General features: G+C 37.7%; 2 protein-coding genes across 2 annotated transcripts in view; both read right to left on the bottom strand.

The window, feature by feature from the left end:
* Positions 1-19,898, bottom strand: part of LOC146476178 (microfibril-associated glycoprotein 4-like) — a 66,714-nt gene that overhangs the window by 14,878 nt on the left and 31,938 nt on the right. The gene's annotated exons all lie outside the window — the stretch shown is intronic.
* LOC146476180 (protein HEG homolog 1-like) lies at positions 10,714-17,756 on the bottom strand. The gene is made up of 6 exons (XM_085114671.1): positions 17,480-17,756; positions 13,886-14,136; positions 13,222-13,336; positions 12,611-12,733; positions 12,310-12,432; positions 10,714-10,910 (listed from the first exon to the last, which is right to left on the bottom strand). The coding sequence occupies exons 1-6, from the start codon at positions 17,568-17,570 to the stop codon at positions 10,714-10,716; spliced, it is 900 nt and encodes a 299-aa protein (XP_084970797.1). The 5' UTR covers positions 17,571-17,756.

Raw genomic sequence — 19,898 nt, 5'->3', positions numbered from 1 at the left:
GGTCAATAGATGTTTGTTCGCAATCAGTTGTTGAATTTTGGAATTTGGGATTAAAAAACCTCCGGTTTGACCTCCGCCGGATATCTTTTTGACAAGTTGGGATGCTCCTTCAGAAACGACACCTGAAAGAGCAGACATTCCCAAAGTTTTCGCCAATTGTGGTCCTAAAGTTCGTCCAAGTGTTAAAATCGAACTCAAAAGCGATCCACCAACTTGTTTTCTAATGTTTGACTTTGCGAGTTTGATATCCATTCCCTTGTTTAGTTTTCGATTCTTTTCCAACCTGTTTACAGTTGTTTTTGGTACTAAAAGAGTATCGGACCCAGATAGAGCGTCGTTTTTCAAACGCAATGTAATCGTTTCCTTTTCATGATAGGCTTTACTCAAAGTTTTTTTCTGATTTTCAGAAAGTGAAATGTTGATTTCATACAATTGTGTCATCGTTATTTTATTTGAATCAAATAAAATAAAAAAATTTTTTCCAACTCAAACAATCATAAGTTCGTTTCCTCTTTTATCCACAATTATTTCACTTTCATGAAAAACGATGGCATGTGCTCTAACATTGGCTGTCGGAGCAGTGTTTAATCTAAAATTTAAAATAAGTTGTTTTGGGTCTCGTGTGACAGTCTCTTTTTGGAAAGTCAAATCGAAATAAACAAGACCGTAAAGAGCATCGAAATTGTGGAGATTTAACTGCGTTCCAGTGTTGAGATCGTTTTTTCTGTAAGCATAAGACATCAGATCGTTAAAGATTCTGACTTTTGAATCTGCATCGTACTCCAATTCAGGATAAAAAGTACTGTTTCCATATTCTAGTCGGCACGATGCAAGACTGGAGTTTGAATCTGCAGCATTCAATTTGAAAGCATCGTAAACATACGGTGTTCTCTCAGATTCCTCGTTGTTTGGGCCATCGGTTCGCTGCAAATAAACAAATACATGTTTTACATTGTCGATGGCGGGACTGATTTGAAACATGTTTTGAACAGCTCTTGTATTTGCACTCTGGTTGTATAAATCTCTCATGTAAACCCATTTGCTCGGTTTCAAAAAATCTTTTACAAATTCATTAAATTCACTATCCTTTGGAACCATTTTTGGAAGCCAAAGATAAAATCGAGTCACAACAACACGACCGTCGTCTGCAGCGGCCGCTTTGTGAATCAATTCAGAATCATCGTTCAATGTAATTTCAATTGTGAGCTGCATGGGTGGAATCATCTTGTCTTCCAATTCCTCGAAAAAACTGTACCTATTTAATGGAATGATTTCATTGATGCTTTTTGCACCGCCACTTCCATCATTGTTTGTAGCTTGAGTTAAAATTCGTCTTGCTTCAAAACCTGTATTTGTGTTTGCTGTTGATCCGTTTGTATCAAGATACCAAAAACTGTTTTTAGCAACCGATCTACTGAAATCGTCGCTATACTCAAGTAAATTTTTAGCATTTGTGATTCTGTGAATGTTGTCACTTTCGTAAACGATTTTTCCTGCGGATTTGATCACCATGTGTTTGATTAGAGAATGTGCTCCATTGATCATGGTGATTCTATCAGCGGCTGCATAACCCGCACCGTCAGCTTTTTTCTGTAACTCCTTGGTAACCTCAAAATACCCGTTAAAATAATCGAAAAAAGTCGATCTGTCGTTGATTGTAAATTTATAGCCTGTTTTTTTCTGAGAATTGTTGTTTCCGGGCACCTCAATAACATTGTCAAGAGAAAATCTAACCATTTCGTATCTTTGAAGTTTTTCACTTGTTCTGAAACTCATCATTTTTATTTATACCGAAAATTTTATTTTTTATTTTTTATTTTTTCTCCTTTTTTTCATCCCGCTTCCGGAAATCATTCGATTCAAAATCAAATTATAATCTTCTTCGGCGGGTTGGGTTACCTTTGGTTGTGAAACCCCTACCTTCGGTTGTGAAAATTGGATCATTGAATTCAACATTCCGTTGTAATCTCTGACCGTTGGTCCGGTGGAGTCTTTAGTTTTTTTACCCATCTCTTTCAAAAACGTTAAACCTGGACTTTCAGAAAATTTTTTACCAGCAACGTCGACAGCTTTCTTTCCGATTTTGTCGCCAGCACTTTCTATTCCCGATTTCAAAGCTTTTTTAGCAAGAGGTTTCAAAACAGCTTTTGTCGCTGTTGCCAACATTTTTTTCATCGGTTTGAAAATATTATCAACAATCAAACCCGATCCTTTGTGTTGGAAAACAAATCTTCCGAGTTTCGGATGAAAAATTCTTTTGTAATTATACGGCTGCATTTTTATTATTACAACCTTTTATATTTTTTCTTTCAAAATTAATGAAAATGCGGTATCTGCATTATTCAAATCGATTATCCTTCTCTGTCCATCGGTGATGTATATCCGTATGTTGTTGATTAGATACTTGTTGACTGGGTTAAATTGAACCCTCAAAGGCTCTTTAGTAAAAGCATATGAAGGTGTCAAGTCGTTTGTCCCAAAAGAATACAAGATGTCTGTTTCATCCCCATCGACAAGACTTTCTGAAATCAAATCGCAGTGAATGTTGAGAATCTCCGTGTCTTGACTAAGATTTGGTGTGTAGTCACCAGTATTTTCAGTACTGGTCAAAATTTTTTTGTTAAAACCGATCAAGTCGTTAAAATTTGACGGTCTCAAATCGAGTTGGTAGTTTGCTGCCAATGTAATGATTGTTTTATATGTTGTGTTGTCGAATTCCAATGTAATCGGATATGAGGGGTTGCTTGCGGTTCCTGTTTTTGTCTCTTCCTTGATGTGATCGTTAAAATCAACATAGTTCCACGTTCCGGGTGGAAAATTAATGTCTTTCCATGTTTTTCCTCCGTCTGAAGAGTATTTTATGAGCTGGTTTTTCAAATCCGAATTGATATTAAACCAAGTGAACGACATTGTTATAATTCTGTCAAGACCAAGAACATACGTGTTGTTTGGGTTTAGTCTTATCGGTTCATTGTATTTGATTGTGAAATCACTGGGTTTATTCTTACCTTGTTTTTTAACGCTGTGAGAAGATAAAACCAATTGTCTTTCCATATTTACTTATTTATCCGAAAAAGTTTTTGTAAAAATTATTGTACACAGGTTTGTTGATAATGTTGTTTTTCAATAAAATATCCAAAATTGCTACACCCATGTTTCTTAACTCAATGCTGTTATTTCCTGCTTCAATCGAACCGACGATTAACTGCAACTTTTTTATAGCATTGTCTGGATTTATGAAAAAAGCGTTTCCACCCCGTTTGGTTTGCCTACCTGCGGATCTTCTCAAACCCGAACCTTTGATACTCTTCAACTTGCTTTTGTGGTAACCAATATAGTCGTTTAAAACTTTTCTCATATCGTCAATAATTTTTCTTCCAAACTGAGCTTCAGCCTGACTAATCTCACCTTTGTTCAGCTTCTTTGTAATGTCTGTTTTGTATCCCGAAAATCGTCGTCTTTCTTTTGTCGCCTCTTCGATTTTCTTTGTTAAATAATTCTGTCTAGTTTTTTCTGTCATATCAACCCTGCTGAGTTGTGCTTCAATATCATCATAATTTGATAAACCAAGTTGGTCCAAAGTCTCATTTATTCTGTCTTCATCGAAAATTGAATAATCCGGAACTTCATCTTCATCGTATTCCGGAGGATCTTCAGGTATTGTCTCTAGTTCCGGCATAAACTCCGGATCGATCGACATTTTCTTTTTTCCTGTTTCCAAATCTTTCAAGACATCGTCGTAAGAGGGTGGTTTTGGAACAAGTTGTTTTGTATCTTGTGGTTGAACTCCCTCATCAAACAAATCTTCTAGATTGTAATCTGGAATTCCTTCATCCTCAATATTTATTCCATAATCTGGGGGAAAACCTGCTGGCGCTTTTTTTCTGAAAATCCTTTTTACAGGTTTAGCCTGAGTCAGTTTCAAATCTTTCAAACCGGATGTTATTGGTCTGAAAAGTTTTTCTGCTTCAGCTTCTCCCATTGTATCAGCGATTTTCTTTTGTTTAATACTTTCCCTAATTGCGTTGGCAGTTTGGCCGGCTTTCGTCCTTTTTTCGGCCATTTCTTTCCATTTTTGCAAACTCATTTTATCTTTGCTCAACAAAATTTTTTGTAAAAATAAATATAAAAACGGGTCGTATAGCGTGTCGTATAGCGTGTCGTATAGCGATTTGCAACAAAAACAAACCGTAATCGAAAAAATATTTTGTTTGGTATTTAGTAAATGGAAATACCAAACTACGATGTCAAAGGTTATAGTGATAACAATTTTCGACAGATACCTGGATGTGAATTCATGCCCGATAGATGCTTTAGAATGTTGATTTGTGCGCCTAGCGGTTGTGGAAAAACCAACCTTTTGGTTCACATGATAATGAAACCACTTTTGTATTACGATAAGATATACTTGTATGCAAAAAACTTGGAACAGGATAAGTATCGATTTTTGTTAGATTTTTTCGAACCTTTTTCAAAAAAATACGGTTATGACATGATTGAAGCCAGTAACGGAGATATTTTGCCATTGTCGGAAATGAACGACGAGCATCAAAAGTTGGTAATTTTCGACGATTACTTGAACACTGGAACAGCTAACGATAGGGAAATTAGGAATTATTTCACAAACTCTCGAAACAAAAACTGCAGTTGCGTCTATCTTTCTCAGTCTTTTTACAACACGGATAAAACGATTAGATTAAACTGTTCCCATTACTGCATTTACGATTTTCCAAACACAAGAGAAAAGAATTCAATTTGCAGAGATTTGGGGATAAACGAAAAAATATACGAATACGCAACAAATGAGCCTCACACATTTTTGTATTCCGACAAACCCCGAAAGTTTAACGCAAAAAATTTTACACAAATTATCTAGACATTGAATAAAATGAGTTTTTACAACGGAGTTTTAAATTTCAATTATCCTTCAGGAAAAGGAGAGAGAGGTGAGAGGGGTTTTCCGGGGGTTGGTTTTAAGTTAGACGAAAATGGAAATTACGATATTCAAAACAAAAAACTTGTAAATGTCAAACAAGGAACCAATCCCAATGATGCAGTCACAAATAGTCAAATTCAATCGTTAGATAATTCCCCTGGTAATGTGCAAGCCGATAAAGCAGTAATTTACAGCAACACGGGTAGCGTTCATACCAACAGTGTCTATCTGCAGGACATACCAGACGGTGCTGGTAGCTTCAATAGTGTTAGATTAATGACTGAACATCAGTCTTATGACAATATTCACCTTCATGTACCGGATTTGCAAAACTTTGACGGCTATGGTGGCCGTAAAAAAAGCGAAATTATGGTAACATCGACTGAACAACATATTACCGGGCGGAAAACATTTTTTGATCTTAATGTGGTAAAACCCAATAATAACGATCAAGCGGCGAATAAAAAATATGTGGATGATGAGATTAAAAAAATACCATCAACTGATTTATCTGCGTATGTGAAAAAAGATGGCAGTGTTGCAATGACTGGTGATCTTAATATTGGTAATCAACAAATCACCAACCTTGGGTACAATATTCAAAATTCATCTGATGTTGTCAATTTAGGTTTTTGTGATACAAAATATTTACAAAAAGTATCTAATAGTGACCTCAATATGGACAATCATAGAATCAAAGGTATGGCTCAACCTGTTGATAATAATGATGCTGTCAATAAATACTACGTTGACCATAACTTTCTCAACAGGTTGACACCAAATGCTCTTGGTGGTGATTTAGATATGAGAGGTCATAAAATAATCGTTCTTGGAAATCCTTCCGATCCCAATGATGCTTCCACTAAAGCATATGTTGATACAGAAATAGCTAAAATACCATCTGGTGGAAGTGATTTGAGTGCATATTTGAAAAAAGATGGAAGTATCCCAATGACAGGCAACCTCGATATGAATGAAAAACAGATTAAATCCATCGCCAAACCGACTGATGATAATGACGCTACTACCAAAAAATATTTTGAGGACAGATTGGAGCAGAGTCATCTTGTCAGCAGTCATAAAACAAATCAATTCAAATATCTTATAGATAGTGACGAGAGCAGTTCGGAGTACAATATCACGGTGACTGGTATTGTTGATTTCAATGAATCTCCACATCAAAATAAAAAGGCTTACAGCATAGTTTTGACAAAGGATGCAGGCACAAATAATTATCGATCAAGGATAGGTTTCAATCTTTATTCTCTCGCTATAGGAACATACACTATCATGTTTGAATTCTACCCACCGGAAATGACCAATATTCAATTATCATGTACTGCATCTTCTGCGTATATCCACAAATCAACACAGCGTGATTTCACTGATTATAGCAAGCTATTGGTTCAATTCAATAACAACAGCAAACAAACTCCAGATTACATCTATTTGACGATGCACGGCACAGCTACAGCGACACCGGTGCAGTGCCATCTGGTTGTTTACGGTGTAAAAGATTGGTCGGATAGTGTGTATCCAGATATTTACGATGGGTTGGATAATGTTATGTTCAAGTACGAAAATGGAGACATGAAAATGCAGACTGAACTAGACATGAATAACAAAAGAATAGTGCATCTTTCCGACCCGATCGATGATGGAGACGCTGTCAATAAGTCAAGTTTGGATTCCGTGTCATATCACACGAAAGGTCATGCTTACAGAAGTATATTTTCCGAATTCTATGATTTATTAGAAACATCACGCTTTGGTCTCATCAAGGGTGTTAGCGGTGTTGTGATAAATAGTGTTCTACCTAATTTTATCCTTGAAACAGATCGTTTTATCAACGACTATGACGTCAAAAATGGTTTGAAACTCAGTACAAAAACACGTATCCATACAACAAAAGTTTTTAATCAATCAAGCAGCTTTACATTCTTCATGTCTTTTTTGCATGATGAAACCAAAACAGGAACAATCAGTTGGTCTAACACGAGAGCGTTTCACATAAAATTTTATCCAAGATTTTTAATTACTGCTGATCAAATTCAGATCGACTTTCTAAGAGGAAAACAGTCAATCAGTTTCACAAGCGATTTCAAAAATAAACAGTTGTGCATTTGGATATGTTATGATGCCACCCAACGTCTGTACAAGATGGCGCTAAGCAATTATAATGCTCACGCAACCAAAACATTAAGCGGAACTATTAATTTTCAAAGTAACCAATTTGAAATCGACTATGACGGCTTCGTCAATAAAATCGGTTTGGTTGATAAGTTTATTGACGTCGACAGTTTAGACTTTCACAGGATTTTGCTTGAGGAAAAAAGAAATAGATCTTATCTTGAGTAAATAATAAAGATGGTAAAAACAAAAAAATCGGTCATCAATTTCAACCACATATCTGAAGAGTTGACCGAATCACAGATAACTGAACTGAAATCGTATTACAGAACGTACCACAAAAAGATGTGGATGTACAAGGCTGCTTACAAACGATTGAAAGCGTGGCAGTTGGCAGGCAATATCTCAAGCATTGTGTTTGCCACCGGTGGTTTAGCCAGTTCGATAGCGACTGCAGGAGTCAGTCTAATTGCCATCGCGTCTGCGAGTGTGCTTATTCAAGCGTATATGAAACACAAAAACCTTGAAATCAGACTGCACCAAGTTCAGTATGCTTTTCAAACGTATGGCCATCTGTTGATTCAGATAAAAGACATTCTCAGATCTGGTCAATTCAACGAGTCAGAACTGTTGTCAAAACTTCAACAAAATGACGATTTCATTCTCGACAATTCGCCGATTGTTGACAGGTTTGAGAAAAAATACGATATGATCTTTGCGTAAAAGCGTTGTGAGATATTTTGAACAGACTTTCTATTCATGACCGTGAATAGAAAAAACAGCTATCGTCACGAGATGTAATAAAAAACCAAAACTGGTGGCCACCAGACCTCTCATGAGGGACTTTACTCTTTTTTAATTTTTCCCACCCTGTCCCTCATGAGAGGTTTTTTTTGGTTTTTTTATTTATTTTATTTATTTTATTTTACCCACTTTACAAGGCTTTGCCCTCCACCACACCGCTCTTTTGAGCACTATCAGACTCCTTGATTGAAGCCATATTTTGTATTTATCGCCCTACGGTGTGGGCTGAACCGGCACTTCTGAAGGGATTAACCCAACTAAGCTCTACCCAACAGCTTGCCACCGATCTTAGGGCGACAGTTTTATTATTTTATTATTCAGTCAACCTATAGAATGACGGCAGGGGTTTTTCACCATTCTATAGGGGTTGTGTATACAGTTCGGTAACCAAAGGCCCCTGCTTTTTCCAATGGTTAACTACTGAGCATACACAACCAATTTATATCACAACCAAACAGCCTATTTATATGTTACAGTTTAAAAAAGCTTTTACATGTGGTATTTCATACCGGTAACACTCATGTTAAATTTTAGTACGCATGTGTATTTGGTGAAAACAGGAAAAATAATTCGTTTACATCACAGGATATTTTTACATGAGCGGTTGTGGTTAGCGTGACTGCACGTTTCACTTCAATGAACATGTATGCAAATTCCTCACAACCGGATGTTGGTCATAAGTATATTGATTAACAGGAAAGCCACAAAGGGAAAAACATCACTAAGTTGCTTTGATGATAAGAGATACATACATGAAAACGGTGTGACAAGTTTCGCCTACGGACACAAAGACATTAAGAGAAGAAGAGACCAAGAGATTAAGAGAAGAATCTAATTCAATCTTCACACAAAATTGTATGAAGATTCAATGAGGTGCGCTCGTAGCCCCTCAGTCAAAATTCGATGTAATTAGTGTGGACATTTTCAGATGTAAAAAAGGTGACCAGAAGAAATTTCATACAATTCGTGTGGAGATTTTCAGATGTAAAAAAGGTGACCAGAAGAAATTTCATACAATTCGTGTGGAGATTTTCAGATGTAAAAAAGGTGACCAGAAGAAATTTCATACAATTCGTGTGGAGATTTTCAGATGTAATTGGAAAAGGGGGGTTGCGCTCGTACCCCCAATATCTATACTACTAAAAACTGAATTTCAATATATCTGAATTGGGATAATATGGGATAAAATCTTCGTCACACGCATTAATAAAATACGTTTGTTGTTAGTGTCTGCCAAAGCGCATTTGCGATTTGTTAATTTTCTAACGTTATCCCCTTTGACGTGTCTCCTAGTTATGATCTCTTGCTCTTTTCAATTGCAGGTGGCTCCCAATCTACTTGGCAGATATGCATTTGCTTCCCACTCACGCTCCAGAAGTTCACGAAGAGTTCCTAAACGGCAACCATCCAGTATGTAGATTTAGTCAACGTTTCAGCCAAGTTTGGACCGACATGGCCTTGGAACAAACCATCAACCTCGACAGCAAGACTATAGAGGAGGTATTGTTGACTTAACACAAAATGCTTCTGCATTAGACAGATGGTTTCTAACTAGTCACAAGAGGGCTGAGATTACTTCTGCAACCAAGCAACTTTGCAACCTTGAAGACTCTGACAAGATTGGAACCCACAAGGAGGCAAGTTCTCAGAGAGTAAAGAGGAATAGAGCTGATGTTCAGAAGCTGATCAACACCATTGCTACTACCATGTCAAACCCTTTTGATTTGAGTGAGGCATCGAAAGAAGATCCAATTCCTCTACCGAAACATCGCCACTTGCGTAGTTATGCCAAACGATTCTGCAACGCAGCTCATTGACTGTTTCAAGACAGGAACAGAAGAAGCAAAGAAGTTTACCATACAAAGAATGGACAGTTGTGAGGTATCTTTTTGGAGCAAGATATCGAAAGTCAATGTGAAAATATTTGCCTCTATGGCAAAAACCAGTCACATCATGTGCACAGACGGAATTTGTTCGGTAGACTTCTGATTGCTGAAAAGTGTCGTGATGTTGATGTGAAAGAGGTCCTGAGCTATGAACTGTCAACTGTGCCCTTTGCATTGGCACACGCAGATGGTGCTTTGCGGAAAACGACAAAAAGTTCTCTAATGGCCGAGGTTGAACAAGAGTGTCAGGCACAGGGAAGACTTCCTGAAAGTACCCTTTCAACAGCATTCATTTTGATGCAATGGCTCTTATCCAGATGTTGAAGTCTGCAGGTTGCCGCACATTCGGAGACCTCGCTGAAAGGTACTTTACTTTACCCTTTCACACCTCTACGGCAAGGTCAGTGTATAAGCTTTAACTGCTACGATGTTCGAGAGTCCATAAAGGAAAACGAAAGATTGAGCAGAGCACTTGGGATCCAAATCACAAACAAGCACACACCTGTTCCAAAGCGATGGGGAAAGTTCATCAGCAACCAGAATAACACACTTAACCTTTCCAGATTTCTTTGCCAAAAATGGTGCTGTTTGGGTGAACAATATTTACTTCCGGGTAAAGAAATGGTGATTGGAGGTGGCTTTAAAGATCCAACAGATGCAGTTGTTGTAACCTGTGGACGCACGGATCCCCTTGCAGAGCTAAGATCAGACCACGAAGAAGCTGACACAAGGATGATCCTTCATGCTTGGAAAGCTTCTTCCACTAAAGACAGGATTGTCATCCAGTCCCCTGACACAGACGTTGCTGTATTAGCTATCCATGCATTCTAGATGATACAATGTGACGAAATTTGGTTCAAGAATGACGTCAAGGATAAGGTTAGCTTTATCCCTGTCCATCTTATTGCTGAGAACCTTGGTGGGAGTGTCTGCGCATCGATGCCAGCGTTCCATGCTTTAACTGGTTGTGATTCTACAAGTGGGTTGTTTCAAATTGGCAAAAAGAAAGCATGGAAGGCATCTGTCAAAGATTCCAGTCTCCATAACAGCGTTGGCAACCTGGGCAGTCAGATCGTCTTTGGAGTGGCTTGCCACGCAACACTTACATGTCTCTGCCGTTTTACATATTTTAGTCGATTTTTTGTTAATTGCACCTAATAAAGATCAATGCAGCAAAGATCTACACCACTTTCTCGATATGTGCAAATTCCCCGGAGTCCCAATTGCTGAAGAGAAAACAGTAGGACCAGGTACCACTTTAGAATTCGCTGGCATAGAGCTTGATTCTGTGCATCAGGAGGCCAGGTTATCGCTAGACAATCTTACCAAATGTCGCACCTTACTTCATCAATTTTATAAGAAGCGCTCCGTTACTCTGCGCGAGCTGCAATCTTTAATCGGCCTGTTGAATTTTTGTTGTTCAGTTGTCATCCTAGGCCGTGCATTTTTACGCCGCTTAATTGACCTTACCACCGGTCTGACACGCCCTCATCACCACATCCGTTTAAACAGAGAAGCTAAACTTGATATACGCATGTGGTTAGACTTTCTAGATAATTTTAATGGCAGGGATTTTTTTATAGTCAGATCGCTGGGACAATTCTTCTACACTTAAATTATATACGGATGCTGCGGCATCAAAAGGTTATGGTGCGATATTTGGAAAGCACTGGTTTGGCAGCGCTTTTCCTGACAAATGGCACAGTTTCAACATTACTTTCCTCGAGTTTTTTCCCATTGTTATTGCTGTCCACATTTGGGGGACTAGCATGGCTAACCGCTGCGTGCTATTTTTCACCGATAATGCTGCCCTCGTGGACATTATCAGCAAGCAAACATCTAAGCATAAGTCAGTTATGGTTTTTCTACGTGACCTGGTTCTTAGTTGCCTACGTTATAATATTTTATTTCGTGCTCGGCATGTTCCTGGCTTGCAGAACAGCCAAGCCGATTACCTCTCCCGATTTCAGGTAGACAACTTCAAGGAACTAGCGCCAGAGGCAGACGAATTCCCAACAACAGTACCAGCGAACCTTCTACCGGAGAGTTGGTCACTCACTTGAGGGATTTATTAGGCTCAGCTCTAACGGCCGGCACCAAAAAATCGTACCAGAGAGCATGGGGGTCGTTTGAAATTTTTTATGAACGTTTTTGTGGGTCATCAACCCCCCAGCTACCATTATCTTCTCCCCAATTAGCTCTTTTCATATTTGTATTATACATTTACACTAGTCATTCAGTCATAGTATGAAGAAATAGGTAACGAAAAATTAAAGCATGTTTTATTAGCCATCGATTACCATCACGTGAAATAAATTTAAAGCCTTATTAGAAGAAATTACCCAAGATCGGTTCACACAGTTTCTCAACGTGAAATTAAGCGTAAAAAATTGTTACACTTCGAATACAACCTAACTTTGTTTAAACATATTTTTTCTTAGGTTATCTACTTTCTTACTTTACGTGATCGTTAAATTCGGCCAAAAATTGCTGCATTTTGCGATTTAACCAGGGGATTAAAACTCGAAAAATGAGTAGAACGGCAAACTGTACCTAAACATGATCGTCCATCACCAGTGAGCCCCTGCTTACAGGTGCAATTGAAAGATCCAGGGGTATTGACACAGGATGCATTACTGCTGCAGTCGTGGATGCCTTTTGTGCATTCATTGATATCTGAAAAATGTAAAATTACAGAATCGAGATTACACCGCTTGGACAAGGATTAAATGGAGCCGGTTTTACAACTGGAATGGCTAATTGCTTTTTTCCTGAAGGGTAAGCACAACGTTCTAAACTTCAATATTACTTTAACACTATAATCTAGAGAGACGAGTAGAACGGTAAATTGTACCTAAACATAATCGTCCATCGCCAGAGAACCCTGGCTTACAGGTGCAATTGAAAGATCCAGCAGTATTGACACAGGATGCATTTTTGCTACAGTTATGGATGTCTTTTGTACATTCATCGATATCTAGCAAAATATAAAATGACAAAAAAGAGATTAAACCGCTTGAAAGGGGAATAAATGGAAGTTGTCTTGTAATTGGAACAGCTAATTAATTATACATATGGTGAACTCAAGCCTTCAGCTTCACTGCAGCTCATAAATATGCTAATACATTTCCACTAATACAACCTTGATTCGAGATAAGCGAATTTCTAGAGATCGTTCAATTCACTTTTGGGGAAAGATTCCTAAAATCTTTTAGATCTAACAACATTTCAGCAATTTTCTTTCTCTTAAATGCGTTCTCTGATTCCTAAATACAATTAGAAGTTAGACAAATTCCAGTCAGCCTTAAAATCTAGTTTTAATATGAAGCTGGGAATTCTATGTGAACAAAAACAACTTGCATGAGTCCAAGTGTAATATAGTTTGAGTCACTTAAGAACAATAAGGAAATGTATCAAAACAGTCATTCAATATCATATTTTGTCACATGACAATAATGAATTTACCTATTTCACAGTTCTCTCCTGTAAATCCGGTGGCACACTCACAAAGATATTTCTTGTCTGTATACCCCATAAGACATGTGCCATTGTTAAGGCAAGGGTTAGTGCAGCAAAGATTCTGATGAGGAAGCAAAGGAAGAGTAAAAATAGCCGTTCTTTGTTTTATTTTTCTGTATTTTTCGTGTCGGTCATCCACCCCTAACCGGTTTCCACACTTCGGATTTCAATTGTTCGTAACTAGGTGAATTTGGCAGGGTGCTACTGATGAGATTCTATGTCGGAAATCCTGAAAGCATTGAGGTGAAGTAGAAAGCTAATACTTGTCCGCCTTGGTCGGAAAAGCCGAACGTTTGGGAAGACCGCCTACAGTCAAAAGTTCATTTCCACACTTATGGTTGTATTTTAACATTTTGAGAGCTGAAGTGAATTTCCAATAGACTGTTTATAAATCAAAATCAGGTCCTTGCTATCAGATACTGAGCTTGGGCCGCCTCTGGTCAGACACTGAAATTCTTGGGAAAAAATAGACCCTTTACTGGCGAGAAAAGTAGAGGGGAGAACTAATCCCGTTAGAGACTTAAACGAGTCAATTAGTCCCTTCTCGCGGGGGGATAGGTAACCAATATGTCACCGGAAACATTGAAGCGTTTTCTCGTTGTCTTCATACCTCTGTGCCTCTATATGTCCAACCAGGTCTTGGCCTAAGATCTTCCGGGTGCTGCAAGTGATTTGAATCACTCAGTTCACAGATAACCTTATCTTGACTTGTTGGACCAATGTTGACCGACACACATTTCCTCTCCATGACACATCGATGTTCACATGGTGTGTATATTCCGATGGTAAGGTTTATAAACACGTGACCTTCGAGGTATTGGCCAGTTTCTGGTGAGAGAAACTTCACTCGCCGGCAGCCATCTACGAAGAAAAATGAAATTCTAAATAGACCTTGAAAATATAAATATAGCATCTTCTATACCGGTAATTGTCCCTGGTGAATGCAAACTGAAAAAGCATACACGCTTTTATCGCCACCGTGAACAGCTCAGTGTAAAGTAAATGACAGATTTAAATATATTGACGAATGTACTATAAATGTGCGATAAGGAGATTGCTTCAACTTATCTCATAAACAACAAAAACAACGATCGACAGGGACTCAGTGAGTTTACAAGCTATTATTTGAAACATTCCTTTGTTTGGCGCCTTTGTTTTTCTGTCATTCACCTCCAATTTGAATCTACCTCTTATGTTGTCGTAGCGGATATGTTAAAAGTTTCCTTTGATCGATGGAGTCCGCAAACACCTGCGTGAAGAAAGGTTCGAAATCGTGGTGCTAAATTGTCTCAAAATTTGACCAAAGATTGATGTGATGAACGGTCTGTGTCCTGCTATGACTGCATGGTGTTTGATGGATTTTGCGTCTGTTATGTCTTGTTTGGCATGTTTATGAGTCTACGGTTTTGATCCGTAGACACCAACGTCAAAATTGACTAAGATCTGATAAAGTGCGTTGCTGTATTCGCACGCATTGTTCTGAAAAACGAAATTTACGGCTTTAAGTAAGCCAAGTTTCCTGCATGAGATACGTTGATATTGAGCTTTATAATAAAAATGAAAAGGTCTTCAACGTAGCATAAAATACGGTGTTAAAGATACAGAATATTTTGATCTATACAGGTTACAAAATTTTGTCCTCGGTCAGTGGCCGTTTTGTGCTTATGCTCAGTGATATAATACTCTGAGCTTACACCATGTTTTTCATTTTACTTTTCAATTCTTTAATACCATTAATACTTCTAATAAGACATTTTTTCCTCAAGTTCTTCAACAAAGTGAATTATTAAGTCAATGCGGATAAAATGTATTTCGAAAATTTGTTTTGTCTTTGAAATATAAAACATACCTAATTTCAGCGCATCTGTGTCAGAAATTTATTTCGTACATTGTCTTCTTTAAAAGATTTTTCCTTTTTACTTACTTTAACTCCTTTTAAAACAGAGGAGAAAATTTGGGAGAAAAAAGGCAAAAGATAAATGGTTGTGTTTCTCCGTTTGTGTTGATCCAAACTATTTATCTTCATCAATTAAGTGTTGAACCGAATAAGCTGAGCTTCAGCCTAAACAAACTTAGCGCAAAAATCATCTTGAAAAAAACGTTTAACAACACAGTGCCGATATAATCATGAACCAGCAGCACAAACGACCCATTGTAGTGCTATCTATTTACATACATGTAGTGTTGTATGAAAAAGTGAGACTTTTTGGGAGGCCGGAACATTTTCTCATTTTGAGCTGAGCGTTTTGAGATAGTGTCATCTGCTACATTCTTGCATTTTGTAGATAATGTTTCTTTGCTGGGTCTACGAGGTTCAATTCTTTCCTTAACTTAAACCAGAGTACTAGCGGTGTGCGAATAGTTGTAAGGAGACAATTTTTCCTTAAATAAACAGCCAAATCGGTCAAAAGACGGGTACAAATGTATTTTTTATGGGCAGCTGTAAACTTCCTACTTTATGTTAGTTTCAACGCCTTTTATTCAGACACAATGGACACTATAAAACTGAAGAAAAATCCCTTCTTGCTGTCTATAGAAGTAAAAACTTTCTTGAAGGTAAGCGGAACACATTTTTATTTTGTCCCCACTGTAACAACAAGCTGCATAGTTTTCTTAATCAACCTATCGGTTTCACGAGTGTCTTCAGGGAAATCTTGTGTACGCACGCTGCTTTCGATAATTCAATTCAATTCAATTTTATTCACACTTATTACAACGAAATACAATATAATTTATAGTAAGAAAAAAAATTAAACGTGCAAAGCAATTTATCTACTGATTATACATTCTACGGAAGAAGTGCGTAGTGGCCAAAGGAGCAAGGCTTTCGTGTTGGCCACTACCTCTGTGCAGTTAAATAAAATAGGGGGAAGTAGAATTTATAATACTGGTTCAAGAGCTCTGCTAGTTAAATTAGACTTAGGAGTGGAAACTACAACAGTAAGGAAAAAAGTGTTAAAATAAAATAAAACCACGGAAAACTATATATCACTGTAAAGCTGGTAAATTGAAGTTTGCGAAAATATCAGCGTCTTTTTTTTTTGGATAAACAAGCTTCCTAGGCTTGCAAATTCAATACTAGCGACGTGTACTTAACTGAATTACCCACTCTCACGTAAAGGCGCACAACCAAACAAACTGCACAATATCATTCAGGAGATAATAGGCTAACAAAGTGTGTCAGGCTTTTTCTTTATCCCAATTGGTTTATGAGAAAACCCATCCAACACAAAGAAGTATTCCCGGCGGAGTTCTATTACAAAACAATAATTTAAATTCGCGTGAAGGCTATGGGAAGGGTTATGGGAAGAGTTAAGTCTGGTGCGAGAACGCCACCGGCTAAATCAATACATCAATCGGTTTTGCGAGCTGAAGGTCGCTGCAAATTTTTGAGCCGGTCAACAACAGCGAAAGTGGCTGGATTGTCGCCGGCATCTTCGAATTCGGGCTCCGAAGGAGAAGCGCTGGTGTTGGAATCTCCACTGTCTGGTAGTTTGTCAATGAATTCCTCAGCTGCCGAGGCAGTTATTTTCATTCGACTCGCCCCAATATCTTTCGACGAGAATAGTTTTGAAACAACATCGGCCTGGTTGTACCACGAACCTTTACTGCTCGCTGCCAGCTGAAGTGTTTTTGGTCACCTTCTTTGGCCCCGGTTTTTTCTTTATTTTCACCCAAGGCGACTTTTTTCACTTCGTTTATTTCAAATCCAAAATGGGACGTTGACTCACTGTAAAATTCAGTATAAAACGTCTTGACATGCGATGAACACGATGTAAACAAAATATGCAAACCTGGCGGTAATTCGAGATCGCGGGTAAACTTTGCCGCGAAAAAAGAAATGCCAATACAGCCCCGTATAAATTGGATTATGGCACCCTCACTCGTTCACCGCTATTCCTACAAAACTTTTTTTTCCAGATAGCCCGCGTTCTTTTCAGGATTTCGAACTACCGTTTTCATTAGACCCTGCATTCCTTACTTGTTTCAGCAATTACCCAAAAAAGTTTATTTAAGAAAAAATTCGAAATTTCTTACCTATGAGTAACCTTAAGGACTGAAATTTTTGCCATATTTACAACAAGATAACAATGAAAACTCTGGCGCATCCAAAATAAACCAAAGACTGTAGATTTAGTGACCCCTTGTATTTAGTTCTTAAAGTTAACTAACAATAAAATTGTGTCAAAATTTTTTCCCTAACCTTGTTGGGCATCAGTGCTGTATTGGAGCCAAGCTCCCCAAAGAAAACAGAGGAATAGGAAATCAAGAATGGAGAAGTAACAAACTGCCATACTTGAACAAGGACCAACTTGATCCCGAACAATAATTCACTGTGTGTAGTCTTGGTCAATACGAGACCAAGAAAGATATGGATGGTTTCCTCAGCAAGAAACAGCCGGTTTTCACCTGCAAATTCAGAATTAAGACCATGGATCACTCCTATTGGCTGTAGAAAGGCACTTGTATATATTGCCCTAAATTTTGAAAAGTAGTCCATTAAATGTTAAAACAGGAAGTCTTAACAGTATGGGGGCGACATCAATAATGCAGGCAATTAACTGGTGTAGTGCAATTGACAATGGCGCGATAACTAATGTGTGACAGCAGCTGACCATTGCGGTGCAAAATTGGTAAATTCTGCACTGTCATTCTTACGAATATTGAAAAGAGTTTCTGATAACTGAAAACGCAAACAGAGACAAATTAACTGACTAGTAGATTCTGCAATTACTCATGAAAAAATTAATGTTAAACTGTAAATGAACCTGTTAAAGCATTTCTAAGTAACCTTTATGTTCCTACATTATCGGAGGAGCAAAAACAATTTTGCGAAAGCAAAATATCTCTTGAGGAATTAAAAACCGTCCTGGATAGCTTTCAAAGTAACAAGTCGCCAGGCAATGATGGAATTCCAATTGAATTTTATAAAGTCTGTTGGGATCTTATTAGCGACTCTTTTATAGAATGTGTAAAAGAGTCTTACAATTGCGGCGAAATGTCCAGCTCTCAAAGGAAAGCGTTCATCACGTTAATTGAAAAACAAGGCAAAGATCGAACACTTATTGAAAACTGTAGGCCCATTTCTCTCATTAATGTTGACGCCAAAATTACCTCAAAGGTAATCAAGCAAGAATTAAAAAAGGGTTGCCAAGCATTATCCACCACAATTGAACAGGTTATGTTAATGATCGCTTTATTTGTGAGACAGTTAGATCGATTTTTGATAAAATGGAATTTACAGATAGCGAAAACATCCCCGGCATTCTGACTTTTATTGAATTTAAAAAAGCTTTTGACACTTTAAAAGGAAATTATCTCTTCAATTTTATTGAAGCATTCAATTTTGGCTCGGACTTTATACATTATGTGAAAATGTTCTACACAAATATTGAGAGCTGCGTTATTAATAATGGATCCGCTTCGGATTATTTCAGGCTGAAGCGGGGTGTCAGACAAGGAGATCCGCTCTCCCCCTACCTATTTCTTCTTGCAATTGAGACGTTAGCAATTGCTATTCGCAAAAATAATGAAATTAAAGGAATAAAAATTGGATAGGAGGAAAATAAACTTCTCCAATATGAGGATCATACAACGGCGGCTCTTTCGGATCTAAATTCGGCACAATATTTATTCCAGCAGCTTGAGTTTTTTAAATCGCTAAGCGGCTAGAGATTAACAACTCAAAAACTGAGGGCTTTTCGAATGGGTCTCTTAAAGGAAACGGCATAAAACCACTTGGGATAAAATTGCCAAGTGAACCAATTAAAGCCTTAGGCGTATTCTTCACTTACGATCGGAGACCTGACTCTATGGGAAGAACGTCCAAGATAAAGTTGATAGTATTAAGAAGCTTATCAATATTTGGTCTACTAGAGGGCTCTCTGTGTATGGGAAAGTAGCTATTATTAAATCCTGGCTGATTTCTAAATTGGTCTACACGTCATCATTACTTCCAACTCCTTCCCATGTTATCAAAAAAGTTAATCATATAATTAATAATTTCTTATGGCATGGAAAAGACAAGGTTACGAGGCTGTCTACCATCAATAATTACGAAGCAGGTGGTACAAAAATGATAGATATAGACAGCTTGATTAAAGCTTTGAGACTTGCCTGGTTAAAGCGAATCTTCAGTAATAATAGAGCCACATAGAAAGCCTACTTTATGCTCCTCTTAAAAGAGTCAGGAGGCCCTTTAATTTTTAGCTGCAATTATAACATCGAAGACCTATCCATAAAATCACTTTTTTCTTACAGAGAACTGTTACAGTGGGTGTCACGATTCCGCAGCTGTGATTTTGCAGACAAGAAAGACTGGTGTTCCGTCATCTGGAATAATAAGGATATAAAAATAAATGGGAAACAGTTTTTTATCAGACATTTTTTGATTTCGAAATATGTTGTGTTAGTGATCTTTTATTTATCCTTAGCAACATCGAATCCTACAACGTAATAAATAAGAAACTAAAAAATTAATGTTCTTACGTGGTTTGGACTCAGACCTCTCAGTTTAAAGAAGATTTGTGGCCCCACTAAAGGTGTTCCTTCCTTCAAGCATAATGGAAATATTTTTGACATCACGCAAAAAAATCGAAAGATTATTATTGCTTGATTATTGG

This window comes from Pavona decussata, unplaced genomic scaffold (genome assembly GCF_977016875.1).
Source record: "Pavona decussata unplaced genomic scaffold, jaPavDecu1.1 SCAFFOLD_78, whole genome shotgun sequence".
NCBI classification, from domain to species: domain Eukaryota; kingdom Metazoa; phylum Cnidaria; class Anthozoa; order Scleractinia; family Agariciidae; genus Pavona; species Pavona decussata.
Note: the sequence above shows the minus strand (reverse complement) of the source record. Positions and strands in the feature narration are given on the sequence as shown.